Below are 22,742 nucleotides of genomic sequence, written 5' to 3'. Positions count from 1 at the left end.
AACTGTTATTATTCGCTTCCTGTTTCCGGCCGTGAGGAAAAAAGAAAGGGCCTCGGAAGAACGGAAGTAAAGGGAAGGGCTTAGGGAAGGGACCGGAAGTGCTGCGAGGGACGGAGGAAGATGGCGGGCCTGTCGGTGCGGGACCCCGCGGTGGACCGCTCCCTGCGCTCCGTCTTCGGTGAGGAAGGGCCTCCGAGGGGAAGCCGGGGGCCGAGGGAGGCCCTGCCGCTCAGGGGTTCCGGGTTCCCAGTTGGCTGTTGGTGGCCCTGGAGGGGAAGCCGGCCCACGGAGACCCGGAGGCCGAGGCCCCTCCAGAGGCCCTCCTCCGGAGAGCTCTTTCAGCCCTTCGTCAAGAGGGTCCCTGGGGAGGATGTCTCTTGCAGGCCCTGCCCAAGGGAGCCCTCTTTTCCTCCTCTGCGCTGCTCAGGCCCTGGAGGCTGGGAGCTATGGCCCCCCGGCTGAGTCCCTCCGCCTGGCCTTGGCCTCCCTCCCTCCCTCTCTCTCTCTCTGCCTCCCCAGCATCCTTCTCTTGCCAAAGGACTCGCTGCTTCTCAGGATGTGGCCAAAGTACAAGGGCCCCAGTCTAGGCCTCTTGGCCTCCAGGGAGAGTCCGGGCTCCGTCTCCCCAAGGCCCTGTTTGTCAGTGGATGAAGCACCTCCAACCCCCTCCGTCTCTGCCTCCCTGCTCAGGACCATGGCCTTCCCACTTGGCTCTCCCCATCTGGCCTGCAGTCTTCAACTTATTTTCCTGCCCTCCACTTTCCTAGCTTAGAGTCATTTTCATTCATGATGTGGCCAAGGTACGACCTGCAGCCGTGGCGCCATCAGGGACAACAGAACTGTCCCATTTTCACCATTGGTGGCACAGCCACATCCACTTGCTGCCATTGGTGGCAATGGGTGCTGTCCCTAATGGCCACACAGCCACATTCACATGCCACCATTGAAGTCCAGCTGTCACTAATGGCAGCATATCTGCATGCAAGCGCCACGGTTGGGGACAATGGAGCTTGAGCAACCATGGATTTTGGTATCTGCTGGGGGAGATGTACGCCAATACAAAGGGCTGACTGGACAGTGGCTCCTTGGACAATCCTCACTTTAGTGTTCAGAGTTATATCTTTGCACTGGAGAATCTTGTCCAATTCTTTCATTCTCAGTTAAGCAGCAGCATTGAGACGTCTCAGACAGATTTCTGGTGCCTCACCAAACCACAATGCTTAGCATTTATTCCTCTTGATGGCAGTTAAAGTGGAATCGTAGTGCTACAGTTATACAGTGTGATAGGGCCCTTAGTGCTGTTGCTTTCTGTGGGAAGCACTTGTTGACTAGGAGTTATCGCAGAGCATAGTTAGGAAGGAAGGATGTCAGTCTTTTCCATGTTTCTGGTTGTTGTTATTATTATTATTATTATTACTGTTATACAGTTATATCTTGCTTAATAAAATTGATGTTTTACTGGGCATTCTTTCTTTGACAGAAAATTAAGTTCCAGAGGCAGAAATCACATGGAAAGAATAGGGACAGGTTTCTATGGGCCTGAACAGACAAGCCATAATAAAGCTGCTTCAAGTGACTTTGGAGGTGTGCTGTTTAAATGACACATGCATCTGAATAGGCCAGAAGCTGTGCCAAAGCAGTGCTTTAGTCCTTAGGAATGGAATGTGGCTTTGGTGCGGCTTCTGGCCTCTTAGGACCCATGCATCATTTAAACAGCATACCTCCAAAGTGACCCAAAGCAGCTTTATTTTGGCCTATCTGTTTAGGCCCTATGCCACAAAACAGAAAAGCTGTTCAACATGTTTCAACAAATCCTTTATTCAAAACTAACAATATACATATGTGAAATGAAGCAACCAGAGTCCTAAGCAACCAAAAACACTTGAAAGCTTCTTTTAAAATACATGCGTAGGTGATTTCCTTCTTTTGCTCGCCTCCACATGTATTATGATTTCTATTTTAGTGGCTAAACCTATTTTTAACCTGCTGCTGGTAGCTGGTGAGGCAGGCTTATCTGCTTTCCCCTTTTCTCAGTTTTGTTATTCTCACGTGTTCAGTAAGGGATTCTGGAGGCAGCTACTGTTTACTGTTGTAGGCTGGCATGCATAGCTACAGTAGCATCAGCTAAAGAAGAACCACATTTTCTCCCAACTCAGACTTTATTGCATTGTTTACTGCTGACAAGCTGCTATAACTTGATACCCAACGTCTGTTTCTCCAGATCTCATTCACTATCCTCCCAGTGCTGATTTTGCTAACAAAGAAACAAACAAACAAAACCACTAGATAGAGAATGAAGACAAAAGGGGGACTAGGCAGGTGTAAAGACTTATAAACAGGAGCTTCTTTGTCGAAGGCGTTTGCTTGTGTTTGTGCCCTGCCTTTCTCTCTTAGAATATTGGTGGTATGCAGTCAGCCCTCCGCAGGTTTTTTATCTTGTGCTTAGGAATGGAGTGTGGCTTTGGCGCAACCTCCAGACTCTTAGGACCCATACATCATTTAAATAGCACACCTCCAAAGAGACTCGAAGCAGCTTTATTTTGGCAGTCTGTAACAGGTCAAAGAATCCCTAGATTCCTTCTGCTCCCCAATCCCAATTCACACAAGAGCTTCCAGTGAAAAATGCAGCTAAGGGAGTGCGCTCACGTGGGCATGCAAAGAGCAGGAGACACATCACATTCAGCAAGGCTAAATTGTAGTTTGAAAAGATGTTTCATGCAGCCCTCATCCTCACCATGGTCCTAAAGGCTGCTGATTGTCCTGTCTTTCTTTTGCACCATTACTTTGAAGGCCCCCCTGCCCCCCTTTTCCCTCACCGCCCCCCCCCCCGGTCCTTTCATTGGCCCCTGGGGGGGCATACCACCCACTTTGGAAAATACTGTTTTTCAGATTACCGTAGTTAACATCATACAAAGGAACTATGAAAACATACTGTGTCTTACTGAATCAGACCAAAACAGTACACAGTGCACTCTCTAGCATTCTTCAGTGGTCAGCCAGATGCCTTTGGGAAGTTTACAAGTAGAGCAGGAAGCTACTAGTCATTCCCTGCTGGCAACAGGTATTGTGCAGCCTCCAAACACTGGCATTCCATTTAGCCAGCAGGTTGGTATTTAGACATAAGCCTGTCCTCCAGAGGTGAACAAAAGCTGGTGGCAAAGGAGGAGGGGGCAGGTAAAGAGACACAGACTGCTCAATTCTTCCTATGTGACTGGCATGGAAATGCAACTCTGTTCTCCTCTGCCAATCCTCAGGAAGCTAAAAAAAGTCAGCTATCAAGTTTGCAGGACTTATTTTCAAGGCTAATAGCATAGCTCATCCTTCACAAATTCTAACCAGCACTAGTTTCCACATCCCATGCCAGCAAGTTTCACTTATTAATCAAGCGGTATGTGAAGAAGTAATTCTTTCCAGTTCTCCTGAGTCTGGTGTCAGATGGTCTTGTACTATATGAAAGAAAAAGAAAAATATGTTCCAATTTTCTCTTGCTCAGACATATAAGAGCCAGCCATATTTAACATATGTGAGGGAATTTATGCAACAATTTTGCTTTTGTAATTTCATCTCTGCTCACCTGGACTCATCTTAGATCTAGTGCCAATTTCAATTTCTATGCTCAGACTGGGACCATTTAAAGGGGTAAAGTTAAGAAAAAGAGGTGCTGTTAGATTTTTAAAAACATTTTGTATTACAACAGCAGCAAAAACTTTACAGATATGGAAACAGCTAGGAATTTAGTGGTGTATTGTGCTGTTACATATTTGTTACATAATTTGGGGTCCTTTTCATGCATCTCTTCTATTTCTGACTGAGCAGCAAAATATCCTGGGGTTCCATCAACCCTAACACAGAGAGATCCATATTACCCATAGCAGACATCTCCCCTTGCTGGAACCAGAGCTCTCTTCAAAATCTGTAAGTAGGAGGTGCATAGTGGGTACTTGTCAGTTGAGTATACATAGGATACCCCTGTTGAGTTGCAGTCTCAAAAGATGTTGTATTTGTCTAGTCACTATATCTTAGCCGGGAGCTTATTTTAAACCTCCATCTTTATGATGAGATTTAGTTCGTTTTGAATGCAAAATACAGGCTTATAGCAGGTTGCGATACAAGAAATGAAATGAGCTATGATCTTTCTGGTTGTGTAATAAATAGTTCTGATCGCTAAATATTTTTATGCATGTTCTTACTCTGTTGTATCTTGTCTTAAGATCCCATTCTTTGTTTTGATCTTCAGTGGTGTTTTTCCACCTTATTACAACCTAGGCTCATAATGCACAACAGTAAAACTATTGCGACAAAGTCTTAAGATTAACACAAAGAAATACAAAGAACAGCACTGGCAATGGTAAAACCATCTCCTGTTTCCAATTGCTTGATCAATTGATTTAACCTGTGTCAGGAAAAATGCTCATCTTATTCCAAAGATCTCTGTTAGTCCTGAGTATGTATTTCTCTCTTTCCTGTAGTGGGGAATATCCCTTATGAAGCCACAGAAGAACAGTTAAAGGACATTTTCTCAGAAGTCGGACCTGTTGTCAGCTTCCGGTGAGAAGTATCCTTATTAAGGTTTAATAAACTGTGGAAGGTGACCCCAAAGTGTTGACAAAATCAGTGAGGGTCTTGAAACAGAAGTTTTGTAAGAATGTATGTATGTATTTATTTGGACTACAGCTCCTAGAATTCTTCAACTAGCATGGCCACTATGCTTGATGGCAGATTCTGGGAGCTGTAGTACAAAAAAGTGATTTTGTTTTCTAAAGTCTGGAGAGAAGAGCCAGCTAGTTAGCTGCAATGCCCCTTTCCTCATGTTATTTGGTAGACAATGGTTGTAATTTTGTGTATTTTGTCTTCTAGACTGGTCTATGATAGAGAGACTGGCAAGCCAAAAGGCTATGGCTTCTGTGAGTATCAAGACCAGGAAACGGCTCTCAGTGCCATGCGGAACTTGAATGGCCGTGAGTTCAGTGGGAGAGCCTTGCGTGTGGACAATGCTGCCAGTGAGAAGAATAAAGAAGAGCTAAAGAGTGAGTCTGTCTTGTAGAAGGTAGCAGAGTAAGAACAACTGTAATTAGATCAGCTGAGGGGAACTGATCTGTGTGTGTGGTAAGGCACAAATCTTTAACCCTAAGGGTTTTTCCCCCTGTCTTTTATGCCAGGCCTGGGTACTGGTGCTCCCATCATAGAGTCACCCTATGGAGACCCGGTGAACCCTGAAGACGCTCCAGAGTCCATCAGCAGGGCAGTGGCCAGCCTTCCACCTGAGCAAATGTTTGAGCTGATGAAGCAGATGAAGGTGAGCAGCGAGGTGGAAAGTACTCCAGCCTTGCTTTTTACAAATCATTTGATTTTGTAGTTACAGGCAATTAAATATTCCATGCAGATGGCCTTTTTATGAGGGTGGAGTAATCTGCATTCATATTCTATGAAAGCAGTTTAATGGGAAGGCATAGCCATAGTTCAGGAATAATGCCCAAGATCTCCTGGGAAGTTAATGTGGCCCTGTACCCTTTTGCAGCTGCCCACCTCATTTTAATTTAAAACAAGCATCCTGCCATATCATTCAGAAGAATCAAGTAGAGCAATATAACATTCGAACCATTATAGGAGGTTATACTTCCTGCAGTGGCTTAGAGTATCATACTTCTTTTTGAAAACAACATTGCAAGTTGTGGTTATATCTGAGGATCTGGGCTGAGTTCTGAGTACATCCACCTGAAAGATCTTGTGTGAGAGAACTGGAGAACACCATAATCCTAAAATACTGGAGTAAACCCATTCATTCAGTTATTGAATGAGGGCCAATATGTAAATAAGTCTGATGGATTTATTGTGTCAACTCTAGTCAGGACTGAAAAATAATTTAGGCCTCTGTGTGTATCCAGTACTATCCTCTCAGTCTCACAGTTGTCTTCTCACCACTTCCTACCTAATCCTTTTGTAATGGGAGATGCTAACATTTGATCCTGGTCCATTCTGCATGAGAAGGAAATTTTCCCTCCATGGCTGAACAATAGTCCCATTTCTCTAGAGAAAGCCCTGTGCTCCTAGAAATGTAATATCTTGAGTTCTATGAAAAGTTGACTAGCAGAAAAGAGAATTTTTTCCCCTCTAAATTTCATTTCTGGAGTTTCTTTGAAATAGAAGTGTTAAATTTTTTTTGAACTAAAAGCCCAGAGGTTACAGTGCACCTGCTACCCTATCTGTTACTCCTCTCCTTTTCCTCTCATCAGCTCTGTGTCCAGAATAGCCCACAGGAGGCACGTAGTATGCTGCTGCAGAACCCTCAACTTGCCTATGCCCTACTACAGGCCCAAGTAGTGATGCGAATTGTTGACCCAGAGATTGCTTTGGTATGTCTTTCAGGCTTACTTCTCTTGAGTAAGGGGGAAAGCTAGGGAAGGACCGTATACTTTTGTAACATGAGCATTATTTTTGGTACTTGCTGCACAGATGAGGATAGCCCTGGCACCCCCATGACCAGTCTGGAGCCGAGTCTTGACACTTTCATGAACCATTCTGGGTTTGCCAGAATGGCCATGTTCCCTTCTCTGTAACACTATCCTTTGGTGGTTTTCTAGAGGGTTTTGGTGCGTGGGGGTTCCCCATTCTGAAGTATTGACACCTGTCTCCTAAGACTCAGTTACTGGCATCAAGAGTTGTAAGTTAAAATCTATAGGTATTTTTGGACCCACCCACATCTGGAATGCAATCCACAAGAACTTATGTGAAGTTGAATTCAGCCCTTGGACTGAAAGAGGTTACCCACCTTTGACTTACAGGCTTTACTCTTTTTTTCTGCCTCCAGAAAATTCTGCATCGCCAGACCACCGTTCCTTCTCTGATTCCAGGCAATCCACAAGCAGGGCAAGGGCCTGGGCCAGGTCCGAACGCACAGATGAACCAGCCAAATGTTCCATCATCCCAGCCACAACCAATAGTAAGAGGCTGATGCTTTGTGTTGAATCCTTTACTCTGTGTTCTGAATCAGTCTTCTTTTTTCCATTGCTATGAATGTTCAAGAGACATATCCCGTCCTGTTGGTTTTTATTTTTTAATTGAAACTGTGGTGCTTTTTCCCCCTCTAAGCAGGGGGGCATGCATGTCAATGGAGCCCCTCCTCTAATGCAGCCACCCATGCAAGGAGGAGTGCCAGCCCCAGGCCAGATGCCCACTGCTGTACCCGGCCCTGGTCCAGGGCCTGGGCCCTTGGCTCCAGGAGGTAAGCTCTGCAGTGTACCCTTTGCCTTGTGTTTGTCCTAGATTTGTCATCTCTCAGTGTTGACCCAAGTGTGTGTAGTAGAATAGACCTCGGGGGTAGGGGTGGGGGAAAGAACTACCGTACATCTTTTAGAAACCCTCAGCCAACATAGCTAGTGAACCCAACGGAATGCCCGCCATCAGTGGTTCTCATACTGTGAATTGGGATCCCCAGGGGATGTGCAAGAGGATCACACAATTTGGAAGCTCTGATCTGCCTCCTCCTCTGCTTTCCATACTTTTTTTTCCTGGAAGGGAAGAGAAAGGCAAGAAGAGTGCTTGGAGCCTCATTCTGAGGGAGGAGGGGTACTGTTTCCTTATAAAATGTTAAAATATGATTATACATAAATGTATGAACAAAAATATACACAGTAAAGAAACAAAATATTCTTACTCATATACCATGTCAAGCCAGGGGGTGTCTGCAAGCAGCTGTAAAGCTGGTCACAAGGGTAAAAAGTTTGAGAACCACTGGTTTACATGATTGTTTTCCTCCACAGGTGGAATGCCAGGGGGGTGCCCCAATGCTTTTGGAACGTGGGCAAGGTAATTCAGATTCTCAGTTGTGCCTGATTAGACAGTGAGAGCCAGGAGGCTTCCACTTTCAAACTAGATCAGTGACTATGGACAGAGGAGTACTGTTTGGAGATCTCCTTACAAAAATATCTCCCTACAAATGGTTTCTAAAGCTCTCACAGGCTTTTTCTTAACTCTCTCTCTCCATTTTTCTTTGCGCTTAGTGGACAATGAGAACAGTGCTTTCCCCAGTAATGCTCCATCAGGTACTTTGCATGTATTTCAGAAAAAGCTGGAAAATATCCCTTAGTTGGACTCAACAGTCCAGTAGGATAGCGCTTGAGCCAAGTTGCACCTGTTTTCATTTGCTTAGCCAGCAGAGGGTGCTATCATCCCTTGTAATGCTTTTCAAAGCAATTTTATTTTGCAGAAGATAACGGTGCTTGCTTTGTTCAGGTGACAGAGCAGGAGGGGAGTGTGTGTGTGTGTGTGTGTGTGTGTGTGTCCACACATCTGGAAATGTACCAGCATGTTTTTCCATCTGGTTGCACTGAAATGCATCTTTAGTTCTGCCCAAACAAAACAAGAATCCTTAAGAATTGCTATAGTACTGCTTTTGCCAACATGAAATTTTAGACTTTAGAAATTTTGGACTTCAGCTCCCATCAGACTCAGCTGGCATGGGAATGGTTAGTGATATGAGAGCTGTTCAAAACAGCCAACAGTTGAGGAAAGCAGCCTTATTGGATCAGAGTCCAATGTAGCCACTGACGGTTCTCAGCAATAAGCAGTTTGACACAGTTAGACCCTCGTAAGCAGGACTGAGTACCTTTATTTACTTATAGTATTTATTAATTCCTTATCTGTCAACCAGAGTCTTCAAAGCAATGTACAATACAATATATTTAAAATATTATTCAAATACAGGGTAAAAATAACAAGTTGAAAGCAGATTTTAAAAACCAAAGGCCAACAGAATAGTGGAGTTATAACTGCCTATGAGAAGGTTAGTAGGGATGAATCCAGCATGATTTCTCTTTAGGAAGGAGTTCCACAATTGAGATGGTGCAGTAGAAAAAGCTTTGCCTCGTGTATTCACCATTGTAGTGATTTGGGTGGTGGAATAGCTGAAAATTCAAAACAGCCCAATATGATGGTGATGGCCATAGTAAGTAAACACATGTGTGTTCAGCTATCTTTCATGTCCCATCCCAAGGATAGGTTGTGATATTATTGTCTGTGTTCATTCTCAGTAACACCTGCCTGAGAAATAGGGTTGAATTATATAATTCTGTACATCAAAAACATGTTCCACTGGGTTCAGTAGTGCTTACCTCCAAGAAATTGTGCAAAGAATTATTGCCTTGGTGAGTTTAATTGCTGCAGGAGTATCTTTTGCATCTTATACTCAAGAATCTCCATTCACATTGCTGTGGAGCTCATGTCCAATTTTCTAGTCTAGTGTTGTAGTTGTATTATTGTTACTGTATTGAATTTTGGGAAGTGTAGCCTTTCCTTATTTCTTACAATGGGGTGGGGAAAAGTTAGATCTGGACCAGCAGGTAGATCGCTGGGTGTTTTGTGACAAGGATTTCTGATTCCCAGTTGTTTGACACTCTTGGGATAACCAACAGTGGATTTTTCTGTGGAAGGACTATGAGCTTTGTGTTCTGGTACACAAAAGAAACATCTTGCTTTGGGCTTATTTATTCTGAGACTTTTGTACCAAGTTTCAGTGAGTGGATCTCACATTTCTAGTTTAACAAAAGGTAGATTTTACAAGGTTGAAGTCTTCCTACCTTCCCTTAAAACAGTCTAAAATGAAAGCCAGTATAGTATAATGCCTATTGAAGTGGAGTAGCAATGGAGACTAAACGTTTAAAATTCCCACATGGCTATGGAACACGGGGTGTTCTTAAGCCAATTGCTGTTTCCTATCCCAACCTAGTTCACATGTGTTCTGAGGATAAAGTGTGGAGAAGTGAGGAGCAGGAGGAACAACCATGAATGCTGCTCAGGCCTCCTTGGAGGAGGAGCAGGACGCAGCTATTACAAATTTACAAATTGTTATGAAGCTGTTCTGGACATGATTGTACCTTTGGCAGCCATTTTCAGCTATGCTAAGTGATGCCTTCTTATATTCCAGCATCCCTCTCTAATAATGCCCTGAATAAGCTTACAACAAATAATTGAACACACAGTAAGAACATCGTAATGGTCCAAGAAGTATAAATACGTCATGAATTTTTTAAAATGCTATCAGAAAATGCCAGCAGAACCACAGACAAATGTCTTTGATAGTTCCCCGTTTTGTCTTGGTAGGACAATAGGTGTGTGGAGCAGGGCCTTAGCAGAAGACTTTGACAAACAGCAAGGTTCCCATGAGATAAGCCAGTCCTTTAGATATCATAGTTCTTAAAGGGTTAAAGGCACTACTTGGAGATTGTGCCCAGAAACAAGCCAGTAGACATTGAAGGTCTTTAAACACTGGTAAGATTTGATGAGCTCTGCAGGACTCAGGTTACCAGTTTTTGAACCTTTTGCAGTTTCCAAACACTTCTTATTTTCATATATGTTGTGCATTGCAGTAGGGTGTTGTCCACAGGCTCACAATGTAATTCTTATCCTGAAGAGCAAAATAGAAATTCTGAAAATAAAATCTCAGCCTTTAAGGTTGATGGCAACATATTCTGAAAGAGAGGTCTTTTCTGCTCGTTTAAAAGGACAGCTTTTCAAGGATATGCCAGGGGAAGGGGTAATCTGCCCAAGGTATTCTGTGTGTCTGTGTGGCAAGTGCATCTCCTACTGGTGTGACTGCTTTTTCTCCTCTCTTCCTGCTGTCGGACAGGGAACCTGCAGCTCTCTCCTGTGGGACCTGCCAGGCCTGCCTCTATTGAGCGAGTTCAAGGTACCTATAGCTGTTCTTGGTTCCTCTTGCTCTTTGCACAGAGTGTGGAATGTGCAATACAAGGCCTTGTGACTTAGGACTACGAAGCTATGTAGCCTGGAAATCAAAGCAGAAGACTTGGGGACAGAAGCTAAAAGGGCAGTGCCTTTGTAGAATGGATTGACCAGCACCACCAGGAGGAGGGCCTTAACACCTGGTTTTGCAGGTCCACGTTATCTTCTACCCCTCTTTTTCTTGCTGGAGTTAGCCAGGATTGGGGCTACATCTCACATGATATTTTGTGCTGCTATATTGGTGCTGATTCTAAATACTGGCTTCCTGCAAAGCTTTGCCTTTAGTTCCCTAGTCCAAGATCTGTTTTGAAAAGAACAGAGTTACATATTTTGTTTTTGTATTTGCCATGTTCAGATAATACCATATAAAAATGACACGAGAGTACTGTAAAGTGCTTCAAAATCTCTTGAGAAGAGCAGGATGCATTTAAAATAAAAAGAATTCAAATATAGAGATTTGAGCATCTGTGTATGGCAAGACCCATTGGCACTAATGGCAGCATGTACATGTGGCCATGTGCCGTCATTAAAACTATCCACCCCATTATCTCTTGCAGAGAAGACACATTGTCTTTAGCTGGGGCTGTTTTTGAAGGCATTGAGATTATATTTGGGTGTCATTAGCTTACAGATAGCACCATGCCTCCGAATAATCTCCCAGTGATTTAATGTTAAAAAGCATTGGGGCTAGAATGGCACCTTGTGGTTTACCATATAACAACTGAATTTTTAGGAAGAAACTGTTCCCAAACACCATTCTCTTAAACCTGCCTGAGAGGTAAGACCAAAACCGCTACAACACAGTGCCTCTGATTCCTAACCCCTCCAGAAGTTCAAAAAGAATATCATGGTTGATGGTATGGAACTGCCACTGAGAGGTCTAAAAGCACCAGTAGAACACACTCCCACTCTCTCTGTTAAGACAGATCATCTGCTAAAGCAGCCATAGTAGTCTCAACTCCATATCCTGTTCTGAAGTTGGTTTGAAATGGGTCAAGAAAACGTGGGTCATCCAAAACTGCCTGGAGTTGAAATTTTGTTTTGAAATTAAGACAAGAGTGCAACTATTTTTCAGTGGTTACTTGTATATAGATTTTTTCCATGGGAAATAATTGCAATCTTTGGACCTGACATCATAGGCATGTTATCTTTTACTTGGCACCAAAGTGCAAAACATCTTGTAAGAAGTATCCCTAAGGTTTGACTTCTGTGTGCAACTTTTCTTGATTTTGTCTATCCCTGAGCAAGCAGACCATGGTGACGCAGAGGAAAAGCACACTGGAACCAGTGTGGAAGGTATTGCAGCGACATTGTGGCTTCATTTCCAGTGCATGCTGCTTTCTGAGAACACAAAGGGTTGCAAAAAGGGCTTTCAACCTCAGTGGTGCTGAGCTGTTGGCCTTAACAAGGCTTTTCTACCTCAAATCTTCCCAACCCTCTTTTTGTCTTCCTGACAGTGCCCATGCCAGATCCCCGGGCTCCCATGCAGCGTGGGCCTATGCCAGCTAGTGGGCCACCACCCCGAGGCCTTCTGGGAGATGCCCCAAATGATCCACGTGGGGGGACCTTGCTCTCTGTCACTGGAGAAGTGGAACCCAGGTAGGCAAAATGGAACAGAACACCATATTGAAATTGGTGCCCAGAGAACAGGAGGCTTCTTTTGAGAGATCTGGACTATTTATATAAATTCTGAAATGCAGCTTGAAAACAGGCCAGTAGCCCAGTAGCAAGGAAAGAATGAAGTATTCCATCCATCCTCTGCAGGCAATAAGGAAACAGTGGGCTGCTAAGAGGAGGAGAAGCCTCTCTTCCATTCCTAAAATAGAAAGTCAGCAGTCTGTTTGCTCTCTGTCCTTTTCCACAGGCTAGCAAACATCTTTATAGGTTAGTTGCTTCTGTAGGTTTTTTTTAATGAAAAGCTTCCTACCAGTTGTTGTTGTTGTTGTTGTTGTTGTTATACTTTATTTATATAGCGATGTAGATTTACACAGCTCTGTACATACAGACCATAAAATCGATAAAAATGAAACCTGCCAATGGCATACATTCTACAAAATACATAGTAATACAAGATAGAATTAGATAAAATAAGGAGGCAACAGATTGAGAACATCAGAGATCAAATAAATAAAATATCAGATAACAATCAGATAAATAGTCACACAATGCCTGGGAACGCTTCCCTGAACAATATAGTCTTCAACTCAGTTTTGAAACTGGTTAAAGAATTGATGACCCATGCTCATGGGGGAAGGAGATTCCAGAAGTGAGGGGCAGCAAGTGAAAAGGGATGAATCCGGGATGGGGCAGTGGAGAGCCTGGGCTGGGACAGCAGACCTTGACTACCAGAACGGAGGGTACGAGTGGGAATGTGTGGAGAACGAAGTTCATATAAATAGGGGGGGGGCAGCCCATGCAGAGCTTTAAAAGTTAACCACAGAAGCTTATACTGAATACGGAAGGGGAAGGGGAGCCAGTGAAGGGATGATAATAGAGGAGAAACATGGTCAGAGCGGGGAGTGGATGTAATAATGCCGCTGAATGCTGGACTGAAATTAAATGACGGAGGTGAGAGAGGAAGCCCTGCCACAAGGCGGTTACAATAATCTAGTCGCGAGACGACCAGAGCGTGGACCAGAGTCTAGGCAGTAGAGGCTGAGTGAAATGGACAGATTTTAGCAATATTGTAGAGAAAGAATCTACAGGCCTTGGCTGTGGCCGGGATCTGGGGGATACACGACAGAGAAGAATCAAAAATGATGCCAAGACTGCAAGCTTCCTGGACCAGTCGAATAGAGATGTCATCAACAAACAGAAAAAGAGTATTGAGGGTGGACTTAGGTGGAAGCAAAGACAAGAAGCTCCATCTTGGACATGTTGAGCTTCAAACGCTGATGGCGCATCCACTGTGAGCTGTGAGACAAGATGAAACTTGCTATTCAAGCCCCGGAGAAAGGTCAGGGGTGGAAAGATACAGCTGAGTGTCCTCGGCGTACAGATGACAGGAAAAACTAAAAGAACTTATAAGTTTTCCTAGGGACAATGTGTAAAGAGAGAACTGTAGGGGACCCAAAACAGAGCCCTGGGGAACTCCAGCAGATAAGGGAACAGTGGACAAAGTCTGACCACCTGTGACCATTGCAAAAGATCTATCTAACAAATAAGATTTAAACCAATCAAGAACAGAGTCCAAGAACCTGAGGTCAGAAAGTATATCAACTAGGAGATAGTGATCCACGGTGTCGAAGGCCGCAGACAAATCAAGAAGAACGAGAACAGAGTAAAGACCATTCGCCTTGCCTGCAAAAGATCGTTCGAGATCTTTGTGAGGGCCATCTCTGTAGAGTGCTGTGGGCGGAAACCAGACTGAAAGGGATCTAGACTGGAGAAGAAAGTCTTCAAGAAACTGTTGAGGCCCTGTGGCTAATTTGAATGGCCAGGGCCAGTTCAGAGTGTGAGTTCTGCTTGTTCTCTAACTGGTATGCCTGACTTATGCCAGCAGACAGAGCATTTGTGTGGTTGAGTGCTCTCCCTTGAGTGAAAAGTAGAAAAACAGTTCATTGAGGAAGTGGCTAAGCTACATGTGTTCTTCCTGCTGTCTGGTTTTCGATATATGTCAGGTGTTGTTTCTGTGTGAGGAAATGTTTCCTCAAGTTAGCTGCCACTGTAGCCTGAATTAGTTTCATCTGGTTAAGATTGGCCACTTGACTTGGAATGTAAGGGCTGGATCTGGGTTTTGACTTCTTTTGCTTCCCATCCTTTTCCCCAGAAGTTACCTTGGACCCCCGCACCAGGGGCCCCCCATGCACCACATGCCCAGTCATGATAACCGGGGGCTTCCCCCACACGAAATGAGAGGCGGACCAATGGGAGAACCCAGACCCTTGATGGGAGAGCCACGAGGGCCCTTGATGGATGGCCGAGGTGAGAGGGATATGGAAAGGGGGCCAAAATATTAATGTAGGTGGTATAAATCACAGCACAGTAATTGATTCATGAGGAACCTGTTCTTTTAAGAAAATACAGAAGATATTAAAATGGAAAACAATGTGGAAATCTGTTTTTCTCCCAGCACATAAACTCAAAATAGTATTTCGTATGTTTTACAAAGTAATTTTACAAAGAATGTAATATATCTATAACAAAGATTTTAAAGTATATAGTATTTCCTGATTTCTATAGTATATTTTTATGTTGGATGGGGTGGTGGTGATCTGGAGGTGGAGGAACTGTTTGCAGTTCTGTTGTCATGGGACAGATCACTACCTGGTGAGGTTTAGATTTAATGGGGCTGAGAATTTCAGGAGGGGTGGGGGACCCATTAAGATGGTTCACCCGAGGAGGCTTATGGATCCAGAAGGATTCCTGGTGGCTCTTGCAGAGTTTCTGGCTTCCTTGGCAGACAATTCTGTTTGAAGCTCAGATGACCTCTGGAACTGAGAAATATAGGCAGTAGACACAATTGTTCCCAGGCATCCGCTCTCACAGAGTGGAGCACAAACAGCTTGTTTGTTCTCCAAGGACCTGGCAGCAATAAAACAAGTGAGATGGCAACTAAAGTGGGTTTGATCAAATAGAAGCAACAACTTATTTTAGGGCCTATCTCAGGGCAATATAGGCAGCAAAGACACTGAGGCCTGTTACAGACTGCCAAAATAAAGCTGCTTCGGGTCTCTTTGGAGGTATGCTCTTTAAATGATGCATGGGTCCTAAGAGTCCGGAGGTCACGCCAAAGCCACACTCCATTCCTAAGCACTGGAGTGCAGCTTTGGTGCAGCTTCCGGATTCTTAGGATGCATGCATCATTTAAACAGCTTGCCTCCGAAGAGGCCCGAAGCAGCTTTATTTTGGCAGTCTGTAACAGGCCTGAGTCTCCAAAGAGCTGGTTAGTGGAGCTATTTGCTGTAGTCAGGGGCCTTTGACACAGGAGCCCACAGAAAATGTAACACAAAGGTTGAGTTAGGTTCCAACATGGCCTTTAACATGGGTTTCTACCAGATGTCTTGGACAATGAATCCCACATCCTTACAGACTATTGAGGATAGTGGGAATTATAGTCTGTCATATCTTGAAATGGCCAGATTGGAAAAGGCTGTGTTAAAGCAGCTGTTTCTAAATGTGCCACTTCCAACAAAAATGAGAAAGCCCAGTAATTAGAGAAGAAATATTTTAAATATATAGCATGAATCCATGTCTTGTATGTGTCAAGATATAGATGTTTATCACACTATGCTCTTAAAGAGGTACTATTCCAGTGTGACTCCTCTAGCTGCATGCTGGGATTGGCAGTTTTTAAGGAGGGGTTATTTAGCATTCCTCAGGCAGAGAAGTTCAGTCTCATTAAAACTGCCAATTCCCAGCATGCACAGAGGCTGCTAGAGGAGTCACACTGGAATAGTACCTCTTTAAGAGCATAGTGTGATAAACATCATAGTTCAAAACAAATCACAGATGAGCAGAATTTAAATCTAGCTCCCTAATTTTTATTTGTCACACTGGTTTTTCAGACCTGACTCCGCATCTTTCTTTAAATCCTAGTTCATACTGACTGATTCTCCCCTTTCAGTTAGAAACTAAAATAACTAGTCTTGAACAATGAAAGGAAGATTGCCCAATTTTTAGTTTCTAAGACAGAGATCATAACAATGAATGTCTAGCCTGTTATGTTACCACTGATATTATCGCCCATTAAGAAGAAAAAACAAAAGTAGAAAAATATTTCTAGCTGATTATTTCCAAGATGTAAAATGGCAAATGGTGGCATAAGGAATAAGGACAGATGAGCCTGTGGGATTGCAGTAGGTTGAGAATTCGTTGTGGGTTTGTCAGACCAGACTCTGGAAAAATCTGGAAAATTGGCATGGACTCAGTAAAGTCGCTCCCAATGTTTCTGTTTTTGTAACTACCAATAGGTTTTGTTCATATTCTACGCAGGTGGACGAGATCCAAGAGGCATGGAGCCCAGAGTCATGGATGCCAGAGGCTTGGAGCCAAGGGGAATGGAGCCAAGGGGCATGGAGCCACCCAGAGGGATGGAGCCCCCCCAGGGGCATGGAGCCACCCAGAGGGATGGAACCGCCCAGGGGCATGGAGCCCCCTAGGGGCATGGATGCAAGAGGCATGGAGCCCCCCAGGGGCATGGATGCAAGAGGCATGGAGCCTCCTAGGGGCATGGACGCAAGAGGCATGGAGCCTCCTAGGGGCATGGACACAAGAGGCATGGAGCCCCCCAGGGGAATGGACGCAAGAGGAATGGAACCTCCCAGGGGAATGGATGCAAGAGGCATGGAGCCCCCCAGGGGCATGGACACAAGAGGCATGGAGCCCCCCAGGGGCATGGAGCCTAGAGGTCCTGGTCCAAGCCCAAGAGGTCCATTGACCGGGCCTCTTAACATAGGAGCAACTGGCCCACAAGGTCCTCGACAGGTAGGCAGAGCTTTTCTTTGTTATTTCATTTTGCTTTTAATGTTAATTTTAGTGGGGGGGAGTGGGAATCTGGAGTCTAGTGTACTTTTATCTACTGTTTCTGTGACTTTGATTTTCTTGTTTTTTCTCTTTTTATATGCTGTTCCCCGCCTTGATCCAACACAGGGAGATATTATTATTTTAGTTGGGTTTTAAAGCTAACAATTAATTTGTGAAATTAAACAATTGGGTTAAGTCAGTCTTGCAGGAAAAAAAGTCTACTTGACATCTTCTTCCAAAATACATCCAGGCATGGCTTTTTCTTTCACCTTCCTCCACTTTTATCATGCCATTTTGGTGGTTAACTTTACAGGCCTATTTTTAAAAACATATTGGAGGGTAGCTGGTGGGGTACAGTTATCTGCTCTCCCCTTTTCTCTGTTTTTATTTTCATACATGATCAGTAAAGCTTCTGGAGTCTGCTCTTGTTTACCTTGCCTGTGGCACACATGGCTACAGTCGAATCAGCTAGAGTAGATTCCTGCACTTTCCTAGTTCAAGTTTTATTGCATTGACAGATATGCAGCTGCAACCATATACCACAAGTTTGTTTCTCCATCTTTTCTCCAATGCTGCTGCTGGGAAAAACCTTCTAGTTAGGCAGGGGATTAAAAGGAAAAATGAGGGTGGGGGAGCATAAAAATTCTTTGTAAAATGTAGCTTCGTTGTCACAGACTTTGTTGACTGAGGTATGCCCGTACTGGAAGAACACATCCTTGACTGAATAACTAATTGTGGATATAATATACATGATTAGAGGCTGACTCTTATGTGCTCTTCTGTTTTGCTTCCTATATATTCTACCAACTTCCTCCAGTTACTAACATACTCAGTCTTCTTGTGTCATACACTGGAAAAGCCCTAAACTGGAGAAAGAAACAGGAAGGGTACCTTTTCAGATACAAATTTATGACAAGAAATTAAAGAGGCTGGAGTTTGGCAAGCTACTGCTACTACAGGCTATGTCTCCACACTGTTTTTTATCAGTTGATTCCTGTTGAAATCATTGTGTCAGCTCTCTGCTTATCCTTAGTGTTCAGAGGTAGCACATCTGCTGGAGATATCTGTCTGTTCTGTCCATAGGAAGATACAGGAGAGAACAATACATTTGAATATACTTTTCTCTTTACCTGCAGGTTCCTAACATACCAGGGGCAGCAATGCAGGCTACAGGCATGCCAGGAGCAGGTGTACAAGCAGCTGCCCAGCCTGGAGGGTTCAGCCCTGGTCAAAACCAGGTAACACCTCAAGATCATGAAAAGGTAAGGAAAATTTGTCCCACAGTTACCCAATTCAGCCACAGTACAGGAAGCCCTCATTTATTCAACAGGTTGGGGATAAGAGCACTGTCATAAATCCAAAATCACTGAAATGCAGAACCATTATGTGCTCAGGTCCCTACTCATGAGATGGCTTGTTCATTGACAGTGGAAGGAAAAAAGAGGCTTGAGGAACTGCTGCTTTAGAGTCCTCAGTTTTTCCCACTAAATGTTGACAAATAACGTGGCTGGTGCAACTGCAGGGTCGCCCTGCCCTTTGCCAGAGAATCAACGACTACAACAGTCACAAAGCAATGTTCTTTGTTAAAATCCAGAGAGTAGAAACTGTTAGGCTGAAGTACCGCTGAGCAACTAGGCTTGTTATTTCTCCTCCTCCCCTCATTTCACCATAGTGCTGACCAGGGCAAAGCCTAGCAAAGTCAATAGTGGTAAGCTGACTTTTTGCTAGGCTTTGCTCCAGTCGGTGCCATGGTGAAGAGAGGGGAGGAGGAGGAATAATGAGCCTAGTTGCTCAGCAAACACCTCAGCTAAACAGCTTCTACCCAACTTTCCCAAAGAACACATGTTGTGGTTGTTGTCAAATCCATAGCAAAGGGCAGGGTGGCCCTGCAGTTGCACTTGCTGCATTATTTTCTCCCATTTAGCAGGAAAATACAAGGGCTCCAATGCAGCAATTCCTCGAGCATCCCTCCTACTGCTGTCTAGTAGGAGTGACATCCTCTGCCCTTCTCCGGGCGAGGAAGAGGAGAGAGCAGAAAGGGGCCAGAGAATCCATTGGGCCACACTCAGGCTGTTTCTTAGGTGGTGGTGTGTGTACACAGAAAAAGCAGAGTCCACCAGAGAGAGAGCCCACTTCTGCTCTTTCAACCCTTTTAAAATTACAGTACTGTATAACCAGAACCTATTCATTCGATGTGCAGTTGAAAGAGCATCTGAATATATGGATTATGGGTATAATTTAGAATGGTCCAAAGAGTGAATGTTTGGAAAGCAAGGCATCAAAAAGCAGGGGACACCTATATGCTTTCCCATTTCTAGTCTGTTTCAGCCCAGTTCTGTTGGATTGTGACCAAGTGGGGAAAACACACAAAACAAATCACAGTTCTCAGTTCAGGCAGAACAACAAGATTTAAAGAAGCTGGCATTTATAAATCAACAACAAAGCATGACTTCTGGTTGTGTATTTTATTTGTTTAACAAACCATGTGTTATTTGCAGATGCAACAATAAGCCAGAATTCAACAAACAAACTGGCTTACTGTTATGTGCAAACGTGGTTATTGTTAGACAAATGAAAGCCTTGTTTGAGTCCCCTTTCCTAAGAGAGTAGGAGCAAGAATCATAGAAACATAGAGTTGGAAGAGACTGCAAGGGCCATCCAGTCCAACCCCCTGCCATGCAGGAAATTTGAATCAAAGCATACCTGACAGATGGCCATCCAGCCTCTGTTTAAAGACCTCCAAGGAGGGAGATTCCACCACTCCCCGAAGGAGTTTGTTCCACTGTCGAACAGCCCTTACTCTCAGGAAGTTCCTCCTAATGTTGAGGTGGAATCTTTTCCTGTAACTTGCATCCATTGCTCCGGGTCCTAGTCTCTGGAGCAGCAGAAAACAAGCTAGCTCCCTCCTCAATATGACATTTTTTTTCATCTGCTGGGATTGCCCACTGTTTTGGGTCAGGATTTTGCTATTTGGTTTGATTATTTGTTTTTATTTTAATGCATTTCTTGTCATTGTTTTCATTCTATGGTCCTCTTTGAAGTTTGGATTGTTAACCTTCTCAGTGTGGGACTAGCAGGATATGAATTCTTGAAACAGAACAGAAGAGGAACAGTATCTTCTTGACTGATTTCAGTTAAGAATACATTGTGTTTTACCTGGATTTGATGTTCATTAACTACCAATTCCACTTAGTTGAAGCTGTGGTTACACTATGCAAATAGAGCTCACTGCCTTTTGGAGGTGGGGGTAGCTGTCAGAAATAAGTACTGTTTGAGAGGTGGAAACAATCTGAAAAATCCAAGGAGGAAAAATTTAGGAAGACAGTGTTCTTTCTAAAAAATTCTAAATTCTCCCCACCCAAGGTTTATGTCTGGATGCACCCTTACCATTTTCTTTCTCTTCCCTTCAGGCTGCACTTATCATGCAAGTCCTCCAACTGACAGCAGACCAGATAGCTATGTTGCCTCCAGAGCAAAGGCAGAGCATTCTGATTCTGAAAGAGCAGATACAGAAGTCTACTGGTGCTCCTTGATCTGCATTGTTTGGGTAAGAAAGAGGGAAGGAGCTGGCAAAATTATACTGGAGTAACAGACCTTCCCAGTCATATTTACTTCGCAGCCTAGCACATTCCATCTCTTCCTTCTATTCTACCTTCTTCAAATCCTTCATTATAGCCTTCCACTTTTTATAATACTAGACAAGGGGTGTCAAGAGACTGACTTGTTAGGGGGCATATGCTGATGGTGAGGTGCAGACAAAGCCACTGTTGGGTAGAGTGAGAACCAGAAGTGGTGGTTCCACCTATTTTTTCTCTCTCTGACATTTCCACTTCTCTCTCCCTCTTACACCCCTTCATGTGATGGACAGCTCATTCTTTCAAGATGAACTAATTGTTTGCAGAGGACTTTTGAAATCAGTTTGGAAGCCACATGAAAGTAGGCCAGGCTTGACTGCTTCCCATGATAGTTCATTTTTGAGGGGAAACTATGGGAGAGTACTTTCTATTTACTGAGGACTCTTTTATAACAAAACCCAAAATGCAGGGGAAATTTCTCTTGGCCAAACTCCCCTGAAATGGCAGGAGCTATATAGACACACATGCTTTCTCTCTGCTTCTGATCATTCAGTGAAATTGTGCATAATTATACTGCTCCTAACATCTCTTAAGACTGGACAATGCTGGCTTGGGCTGATCAACACTGGAGTCCAACTACATATGAAGAAACACAGGTTTACCTGCCTTGTCTTAGGAATTCCACATTTCTGTGAATCATCAGTAAATTGGCACAACTGTTGGATACATTTCTACATGTTCTGTAAAAATCTGTTTTCAGGTGGGATACTCACACTAAAGGAGCCAAAGGAAAGTAGTAGTTGTTGAACTGTAGGCATGGAATTTTACTCAACACATATGATGGCTGTTAACTATAGATCTGTAAATTAAAGCTCTAAATGTGAATGTAGCCAGCACCCTCACCTGAAGCAGTATGTAGCACCTGTTACTTTAGCAATCACTCCAAAATATGTGCCCAGACTCTTGAAAAAGTCCTTTCTGCTTTTTCACGAACCTTTTCACCTTTCTGCAGTTGCAACCATTCCTTTTTATCTTGTCCACATTGGATATGTTAAACAGCTGTTTGCTTTCTGTGAACCCTTCCAAATGTTTGAATCCCCATTTGGGCTTCTTCTCTGGGGATTGAGGCAGAGGGCGTAACCTCTTAACACTTTCCTCTGTATTCTTTTTAGGCCTGGAAGTCTTCTGATGAAATTCAGCCCCTTGTTGGAGACAGTACTGAAGGCAGCTTATATCCCTTTCCTTGTCTGAGCCAGAACAGAAGTGAGAGGAAGGGTTTTCTTTTGTTCCACCTCCAATTGTTAATTCTTCCTTTGTTTTGTTTACTCCCTCATGTTTCGAATAAAACTATCTTGGATTTGAGCTCATGGCTCAGTGTAAATGTGCTTTACACTGGATCACAATTTTTTTCTTCACAGTTTTAGCATGAAATTTAGCTTAGATTTTCATGGGTCATCCCAGTGGCATCACTAGGCTTGGCATCACCTGGTGCAGTAACACATAAGTGTCACGCCATCTCCCCCCCCCCCCCCCCGCATTGATCTTCTCCCATGCCACACCATACAGAATCCTTAGTAATATTTTTTGTATTATTGTTACTCATAAATCGTAATTCCCATATATCACTGAATATAATGGTAATAGTTGTGACATAAACACCTAGCGAAATTAAAAGTATACCTTTAAATTACAATATCACGTGCACAGCCAAAGTGTATTTACATGTACACAGTTTCATGTGGTTAAAGTGAATATTTGATAAAGTGATGTTTTTAAAGAAAATTTAAAAGAATTTTTTAAAATGTAAAAAATTAAAATTTAAAAGTTGGGAAAAAAAATAAACCCAAGGCCTCTCCTTCCTTCTCCCACTGAGCCTTGTCCCACTCACACCATTTCTTCAGTTGCCCCAACCAGCCAGAGTCTTGGTCACCTCACTCAGCTAGCTTGCCTCCCCTGTTCAAGTAT

The 22,742-nt window shown here is 43.6% G+C and overlaps 1 protein-coding gene across 1 annotated transcript; it reads left to right on the top strand.

Moving 5' to 3' along the window:
* Window positions 1-32: 32 nt before the first annotated feature.
* CSTF2 (cleavage stimulation factor subunit 2) lies at window positions 33-22,139 on the top strand. Its single transcript, XM_042478193.1, has 16 exons — window positions 33-178; window positions 4,470-4,548; window positions 4,858-5,027; window positions 5,160-5,296; window positions 6,234-6,353; window positions 6,809-6,940; window positions 7,093-7,236; window positions 7,761-7,806; window positions 10,625-10,684; window positions 12,195-12,336; window positions 14,507-14,661; window positions 15,045-15,046; window positions 16,831-17,163; window positions 18,339-18,464; window positions 20,613-20,749; window positions 21,950-22,139. The coding sequence occupies exons 1-15, from the start codon at window positions 121-123 to the stop codon at window positions 20,733-20,735; spliced, it is 1,827 nt and encodes a 608-aa protein (XP_042334127.1). The 5' UTR covers window positions 33-120; the 3' UTR covers window positions 20,736-20,749; window positions 21,950-22,139.
* The last annotated feature ends 603 nt before the right edge of the window (window positions 22,140-22,742 follow it).

The sequence above is a fragment of the Sceloporus undulatus genome, chromosome 7, assembly GCF_019175285.1.
Source record: "Sceloporus undulatus isolate JIND9_A2432 ecotype Alabama chromosome 7, SceUnd_v1.1, whole genome shotgun sequence".
Taxonomy (NCBI): Eukaryota; Metazoa; Chordata; class Lepidosauria; order Squamata; family Phrynosomatidae; genus Sceloporus; species Sceloporus undulatus.
The sequence above is the reverse complement of the archived record's forward strand: the minus strand, read 5'-3'. Positions and strand labels throughout refer to the sequence as shown.

Coding starts and splice junctions, on each gene's coding strand:
- CSTF2 (XM_042478193.1), top strand. CDS start 121: ATGGCGGGCCTGTCGGTGCGGGACCCCGCGGTGGACCGCTCCCTGCGC. Junction 5,028..5,159: donor GAATAAAGAAGAGCTAAAGA/GTGAGTCTGTCT, acceptor CTTTTATGCCAG/GCCTGGGTACTGGTGCTCCC. Junction 7,807..10,624: donor GCTTTTGGAACGTGGGCAAG/GTAATTCAGATT, acceptor GCTGTCGGACAG/GGAACCTGCAGCTCTCTCCT.